We start from the raw sequence: 8,102 nt of genomic DNA, 5'->3' as shown, positions 1-8,102 counted from the left end.
CTGCTGTGGGAGTAAGGAAGAAGGGAAAGCATCTGAGCAGCCATTACTGCTGAACACAGAGGAGAAGAGAGGGTTTTGGGAGGTAAGAGTGGGATCACAGGGAGGCAAGGTAGGGGGTGTGAGGTTTGGGGAGACATAGCAGAGCTGGTCAGAGGATCTGGCTGCTGGCCATGTGAAAAGTGAGGTAGTAAAACCATTCTTGCCCTACTAGTCTTGGGGAAACAAGTCCAGAAGGACTCTTGCCCATGGCTCCCATGCTTGTGGAAATAACACTGCCAGAATGGTGTCCAACAAGTCAGAGAGATCAGCAACTACCTTCAAGGAGTAGAGTTTCAGTTCTGTTATCACCAACTGCCAGGAGTCTGAGAAGGGGCCATTAGTAAGGACATCTTTTCACAGGAAAAAACATCACAAAAACTTCCCTGTTATTTCTTTAAGAAGTAAATGAAAGGTGCTGAGGTTCCTGTAAGACCCTCAGCAGTGCATGCCTACCTTACTGCCAATGATGGAGCGAACTTCATCGTCTGGCGAGGTGGGGGTCCCAGATATATCTGGGTTGCTGTTGCTCAGGCTCCGTGAGCGGTTGAGGTTAAGGCTTGCTGGTCGGACAGCAGATCGAGCCATGGTGGCATAATGCACTGATCCCCCCAAGCCACCAGGACCTGTGGTGGTGTACAGAAGAACATCTTGTTAGACCATCAAGCAGAGCCTTGATCCAGTCTGATGCATCAAACCCTTTGGATAACCAGTAGGTCTGGCCCATAAGGAAATCCTCCCTATGCCTTCCCCTGCCTATTTCTCCAAAGCAAGCATCAGGGAGAGAGGGATGTGATTAAGCTGCTATTTTATCCACTGATCTGTGGGAAGCAGGAAGCTCCCTGTGGATTTAGGCAGCTGGTGTGAGGTAATGCTTTTAGGCAAAGGGATATTTTCCAGACCTCAGACTTGAAAACAACCAAAGGACTGGGCACTAAGCACAAAACCTTCCCAACACCTCTCAGAGGTTTTACACTCCATGCAAGAAGCAAGTGGTGTGCACAACAGTCCTTCCAAAGCCTTGTTTTCTGTAGCTGCCACTCACACCACCTCTTTCCCCATGCAGATACATCCCTTGTTCTCAGCAGGGGTGGAATTAATTTATTTCCCTCCTGTATCCAGACAAGTGTTTTCAATTATTTCACACTCCTTTGCCAATGTTCCAACATTTGCTGGAACTGGATAAAAGTACAAAAGTACTAGTGAGGGAGAGTGAGAAACATGACAGGCCAAGAGTGCACCACATCTGTGTAACCTGCTACAGAAAACAAAACCAAAGCACCAGATTTTTGCCATAAATTAGCCTCATGGTCTTTCAGCAGTGACACTGTTACTTAAGATTATCAAACAGTTAAATCTCTGACATGGCTAACTGTAATTAAACTCATCCTGTAAATGGCTACACTGGATCATAAAGAAAGTTAATAACAGGGCTTGGCAGGGAACCAGCTATGCAGTTGGAGCTCAAGAGCACTGCCAGCAAGCAATTTCTGCTTGCTTTTAACAAACTGTGACTGGAAACAAAATGAAGAAAAGAGCTACCTGGTGAGGGTGAGTTGGGATAGGTATTTGGTAGGCGAAAAACATAATAAATATAGGAAGCAAGAAGGCTGTTTCTGCCATGCTGGTCCTGGTTTCCATCCAAGTTCTTGTGAAGTCTGTTTATGATTGATGCCATCGCTTCAAAAGATGCTTGGCCCAGGTTAACTGAAAGTAATGTAAGGAGTTTGGTTTAGAATGCAGCAAATCCTAAACGTGCATTTTGTCCATCTTCTGAAGGATAAATGGTGAAGCTTGTTAGAGTACAGCAAGCATTCCCCATCAAAACTGAGCCTATTTGAACTAGGTCTAATAAACAGCTTGACAGGAAGACAGGTGTTGCAGTGATAAGGCTCCACTTCTATTAATAACAGATTTAATGAAATTAGGCCTGATTTCTGGAATCAACCCAACTTTGATCATCAACTGCAATAGTAACAAGATCAAGTCCTTGTTTAACTGATGGATAATATCCTTTGGATGTTTATTGTGCTTTTCTTGGTTAATTGTTTCCTCCATTTAAGCCTCAGCCAAAATATGAACTGTATCAAACAGAACAATTCCATTCTGGTTCGGAAAAAAAAGCCTGTTCTAAAAATGAGCACAGAAATCTACACAGCATTCTAAACAAATTAGGGATGAAGCAGACAGCAGCTGGAGCTGTAAATATCAGGTTTTTAAAGACTATGCACTAATGTCCTCAATGCTCCATACGGACAAACTAAACCGATACAGAACAATTAAAGAGTGAAAGAGCTTTAACATATAGAACTTAAAGCAAAACTCTTCCCCAGTAAGATTACCTTGCTAAAATCAATGATTGCTATTTTTAAAGCACTTATATACCTATATTCCACCATGTCCAAACTCAAGTTTCCTACAGAAAAGCTGATATTTTAAATACCAATGACTTAATCCTGACTTCCACTTCAGATTTTTTTGTACTGCCAGAGCACAGCCCGTAAGAGGGAGCACAAGGAGGGATTATTCATGCTGACAGTATCAGATCCACAATAGCTTCAGGAACACACAGTATCTGTATCTTCTTATCTTACCTACTCCAAGATTTCCAAGCTGACCAGTAAGGTCAAAATCCTTGCTTTCTGAATGTCAATATGGAGACACCTCAGAAGGCTCCAGTGCGAAGAAACTGCTGAGCATTCAACTCATGAAAGTCAGGCCCCTTTTTGGTGTCTCAACTTGAACACCAAATTACTAGTCATTCTTGGAAACCTTTGTATTAAATATTGCTTCTGTGTATATCACTACTCATCTGGATGCCAGCATGTTTTATTTGGAAGACACATGGTATATTAGTGGCACTAAAATAAAGCATAAAAATGGACTTTTTTATTTCTGCATAAATATGATAAAATTGGAAGTGTCAAACTTTCAGCTATATAATTCTCTATAAAACTTAAATAGAATACCTATTTGGCCTGCAATGACAGGAGGTCTTACTACCAGAAGAATCAGTTTGTCAAGCAGGAGATGAAGAAATCGCACTACCGGCTCCAGTTGAGAGGAATTTAAAGCTGAAATGCTGCTCTTCAGTTCATTTTCCAAGTTGTTTTCCATAATTCTCATGTCTCCTATTCGCACAGGGAACATGTGCTCATCCAGAGCATGGACAAGTGCAAAGAACTTGTCCAGATAAGGGTCCTATAGACAAGCAAAAAAACCCCAATCATCAGCAAGAAGCTCCAAAAGTAACTCCACTTCCTATGGATTTGTACCTCATGGACCGACTCTCTCCCTCATTCTTCTATCTGACTTTAATCTCACAGAATTAGCAGAAACTCAACAGCTTTGAAAGCTCTGCCCATATGTCTGATTCAACTGAAATAGTTCAGAAGTTGTCAGGTCAAAACTAGAGGACCCACAGACTTAGGATTCTTAGAAAAACAGACAAAAATGCACTAAAATCATGTTTCTACTTACAGCACAAATAAAATACACAAAAAACCACCATCAAAATGACATACTGGGAATTAATAAAACAAAAGTTGAAATGATTAGTCAAGATGATTGTCATCTTCCTTTGCAGATCAAAGACAAGATGAAAAATACATGGAGAAATAAAAGAGACAGAGGGGAAAACAGGAAAACATTGTATGCCTGGACTGTATGTTAGACCTGTTGTATTGAACACAACAGTCTGAGGTCTGACAACACTGTTGGCCATTCACCCCCTGTGAATAAAGGCCAAACTGCTCAGACTTCTAAGCAGAACTTCTCAAATATACTTACAGCAGTATGTGGAATAACAGGTCTGCTGGCTCAGAACTGAAAATGAGATTGTAATTTCACTACAAGTAATTATTATAGTCTTCACAGTATCAACTTTGACAAATCTCAACAGTCAAAAGACTATCAAAGACTATCAAACTCTATTACAATGACTGCTTTTATCGTTTACCTGAGTGTGGAGGGATGACACAGCAACAACTTCTACGTTGAAAACCCCTTTGTGGTTATCCACCCACTTCATCCCAGGGAGTGGAACCTGCAGGTTAAAGAAAGATCATAGAATCCCAGACTGGTTTGGGTTGAAAGAGACCTTAAAGCTCATCCAGTTCCAACCCATTCCTCCTTGCCCTATCACTAGATGAGTGAGGATGCGACAGAAAGCAGAGCTAAGGCACTTGTAATTACAACTGCCATTTCTTTTCATTTCATTGTCAGATCACATACACGTGCCCACACACAAACACATACATCTCTCTAAACAGTACTTAAGAAATAAAGAACCCAAGAGTTACAAATACACAGGCACACACAGGTATGTGCACATTCTTTCTATCACTTTTTAGCAGAAGTATTCTCCTGCTGATTTTCAACATGAAGAACAACTCACCTCTGGAGAAAGCACTGAATAAGCCTGTGGTGGTTTCTCCAATGACACAGGTAGGCAGAACTGACCAGTCTTTAACCGTCCATTTTGAAGCATTGGTATCCACTTTAATGAGAAGGAATCAACAAAAGAAAGAACAAAACCACACACTTCTTAAGGCTTTCTGGAATATTGCAGGCTTGACTGTCAAATTCTCACACTCTTTAATGGTGTGAGTTGACAGTGATGCTAAACAAACTGCAAACACATGCACTATGAGCATACCCTGTGCTGAGAACCAAAGACTGAAAGATACTCACAGTGTATCCGACTGGAGTCTCCAAGGGAGTGTTTTGTTTTTGTTGGCAACTCACATGGTAGAAAGTGAAAAGCAGGTGGTGGTGATCGGTTAAAGTGGCTGGAAGCTTAATCTTGATTTCCTCATGAAAATCAGGCGATCTGTGCAGAGACCAGACCCTCAACTGAGCCATCATCAATACAAACAGTGTGGTTTACTATCTTGTGCTCAAGATGGAATCCTTTGAGTTACAGTCTCTGGGGGTAAGGAAGTATATGGACAATCCCAAGGGATTAAAGCTTCACTTTGTGATCACCAGGGACTGGAAAAACGTTGTGTGTGCATTTACAGTCCCCAAAAGTGGCAGCCCCCACCTCACACAGACACTAGACTCCATTTTCAAGGTGGAGACTGCCACGACCCCCAGCCTGCAGGACAAGATTCTCTCCCTGGTGCATCTCTCCCTGGTTCAGCTACAAAGGCTATCAACACGTCAAGGCCAGAATCAGCACTCCGTACCCCATGAAATTATTTTCAAGGCCAAGTACTTCCAATTTGTAACCTAAGTCTAAAAGGTTCCAACAAAATAACAAAGCACATGCTAACATGAGTTTATAATGTAAATCTTTGTGACCACTGGCTTGGAGGTTGCACATAGAGCATCTGCTGAGTTGGGCTACGTGCTTGGGGTCATAGCTCTGACACAATGGTGATTTGTACCAGAGCTAACAAAGACTGGCTCCCAGTCATGGCAAAACCCTAACAACAGTATCAACTGACACTGCAGTTGTTCTGAGTGCTATCCAGATAGTCACTAACAGAGTCCAATCCAGACAGAGTCACTGGGGAGTTACTCTACTTTCGCATTGGTAAAACTTCCTTTGGGTGGAATCACACTGCCCATATGGGGTCATGTCCTTTCTCAAGCTATCATGTGTTTTACCTGTTGTGATATACTACAGCTGTGTATGCTTCTTTGGAAAACTCAGGACAGCTAGATTTGCCAAAGATGACCTGCAAAACAGAAAGAAACCCATAGAAATCCCTATGTAAGACCAGTAATTTATTCCCTAATCCCACAGACATTTACAGCTCCATTCACTAGTGTGTGCAGCTCTGTACAGTTACATCTGCTTGTGCCCCTTCACTTCTATGCAACGTTTTACTTTGTCACTGAAGAGTTCACAACTTTAATAATCCCAGTTACACACACACACAGATATGGCTGAAGAACTGATAAATGGAACCACCCCTATGCAGGTCTTCACCAAGCGGTGATCACTTCTGGCCCTGAACACAAGGATAACTATCACCTCTAATTTTTTTGGCATGGAAGCAAAGATGTTATTCCAAACACAAGGGTGTCCACTGCAAACAAGTCAAAATATTAGGTAGTACATTGTTACTTTGCAAACTCTATACAGATGAACAATTTGTTCTGAAATATTGCAATTTCATATTCCTCTGAACTTGTCATTTTGAAATGTATTTCAAAATAACAATGTATTTCTTTAACACAGGGATTTTATGACTGCAACGTGTACTCTGCCATATCAGCATGCAGCATTCACACAGAGCACAAAGTACTTCCCTCACCGGCATAGCATTGCTTGGGTCCTCTCCATACATGAACTGGACTTTTACAGTGATGTTCCTGGCAGATCCTTGGCGGTTGGCAAAGTTAAGGCTCTGGGGATAGACATAAAGCAGATTCCTGCAAGAGACAAAGGCACTGAGTATCCCTATGTGAGAATGAGAGGGTTCACACCTTTATTAACGCTATTATTTAAACCTCTGTGGAAATACTCAAAGTGAAGGGTTTGATGTTTTCCATTAGCCAGATTGTCTTCTCTTCAATATAAGTGCAGACCCATACAAGCAATTTGATAACAAGCCCTTATTTTAGACATCAAAAGTCATAGTATTTTTACTGCCACCACATTTTGAAATAGTTCCTGTTCATAAGGGTACTTGAAAAATACATCTACAAATTTACCAGTGATTCTACAACCTAAGTTCAAGTGGAAAGAAAACATATGAATAGAAGAACACTAAGAAGTGTTTATTTGTTCAACACAGAGTGGCTGGTTCCTGTTAAATACCTTCCCTGTTGTGACCCGTCCTTCTTTCTTTTAAAATCCCCTTACATCATCATGACCTGAGGTTACACCTCTCCTCTGAAAACAGATTAAACTAAACAGATACCTGTGCCTTCAGCAGATATGCAATCCTTGCAATGACTCACATTTAATGGTGAGCTTTTTTGGTAGCTTTAAAGGACAGGTGAGGCAGACACCCCTCCTCATAGGTTTATAGACAACACCATCCTTTACTGGGGAAGGGGCACATTTTGGAGGATCCTTCCAGCTCCGTTTCTCCAAGTCTGAGATTACTGGAAACGCAACAGTGACAAGCTGCAAAATTCTGCAGTATTTTCCATCCTTTTAGCCCTGCTGCATCCCTGCCAACAAAGTGCAAGTTGGATTCATACACTGGTAGCAAAACTGGCCACTACAAGCCCCTACCTGTGTATGGGCAAGGAACCTGTACCTGCAGAAAGTCCCTTGCATGTCGTTCTGAAGACAAAACAGACAAGCACCTGAACCATTCCACTCAACAGGCTGTTATTCAAAGGAAACACATCTTCTTTTGCCCCCGAACAAGTAAAATGTATGAATTATTACATGTCTTTCAAAAGTCAGCCTGGAAATCTCCAATCCATCCCCCAAGTGGGTTTGCCCACCAGACCAGTATCATTCTCCCTCGGATACCCTGGCTCCTACAGCACCAACAAGAGGAACCAGAAGGGATGCTCACCTCAGGCTACCTGGCAGCCTGATGGTTATGTGACAGGTTCATGTTGCTGCCTTGCATCTGCTAAGGATAAGAGACTGGCATACTGCACTTTGCCCAAACACTGAAGCAACCAACTCTGTAACAAGCCCTGTACCTTGTAAGGCAGGAGGAAAAAGAGGTTCCTTTCCCCTCTATCCCCCTCCAGGGACTATTCAGTGAATCTGAACACAATCTGTAAGTTGTTTCCAACTGTTCCTTGTCCCAGAGAGACAAGAGACAACAGATGGACACAGAAAACTGAAGTGAGGAGCGCAGCAGGGCATTTTAAGCACAATAAAGCAGCCACTACAGAGTGCTGGCAGCAGCAGACTGAAAACAAAGACTTTATTTGAGTGTCAGGAGGGCAGTAATTTGGTTGCTCCTTGGAGGCATCTGGTACCTTTTCAGGGTACCCAACACTCGTGCACTGGGCGAGCAGTGGGTCACTCTCCTGGAGGAGAGGCTGGAAAGGTGAGCTGCCCCAGGCTGATGGAAATACCACAAACTGAGATGAGCTCTGAGGCAGAAGCTCTTCCCTGTGAGGGTGCTGAGGCGCTGGCA

The 8,102-nt window shown here is 42.5% G+C and overlaps 1 protein-coding gene across 1 annotated transcript in view; it reads right to left on the bottom strand.

The window, feature by feature from the left end:
• The window catches only part of DOCK7 (dedicator of cytokinesis 7), an 82,729-nt gene that overhangs the window by 40,284 nt on the left and 34,343 nt on the right, over nucleotides 1–8,102 (bottom strand). Inside the window, exons 13-20 of the mRNA XM_010022571.1 lie at nucleotides 6,303–6,420; nucleotides 5,650–5,720; nucleotides 4,729–4,867; nucleotides 4,433–4,534; nucleotides 3,995–4,081; nucleotides 3,006–3,237; nucleotides 1,579–1,743; nucleotides 493–662 (exon numbers count right to left, since the gene is read on the bottom strand). Coding sequence (XP_010020873.1) covers nucleotides 493–662; nucleotides 1,579–1,743; nucleotides 3,006–3,237; nucleotides 3,995–4,081; nucleotides 4,433–4,534; nucleotides 4,729–4,867; nucleotides 5,650–5,720; nucleotides 6,303–6,420 — 1,084 coding nt within the window. The remainder of the gene's footprint in view (nucleotides 1–492; nucleotides 663–1,578; nucleotides 1,744–3,005; nucleotides 3,238–3,994; nucleotides 4,082–4,432; nucleotides 4,535–4,728; nucleotides 4,868–5,649; nucleotides 5,721–6,302; nucleotides 6,421–8,102) is intronic.

Source organism: Nestor notabilis, unplaced genomic scaffold, assembly GCF_000696875.1.
Source record: "Nestor notabilis isolate BGI_N333 unplaced genomic scaffold, ASM69687v1 scaffold809, whole genome shotgun sequence".
NCBI classification, from domain to species: Eukaryota; Metazoa; Chordata; class Aves; order Psittaciformes; family Psittacidae; genus Nestor; species Nestor notabilis.
Note: the sequence above shows the minus strand (reverse complement) of the source record. Positions and strands in the feature narration are given on the sequence as shown.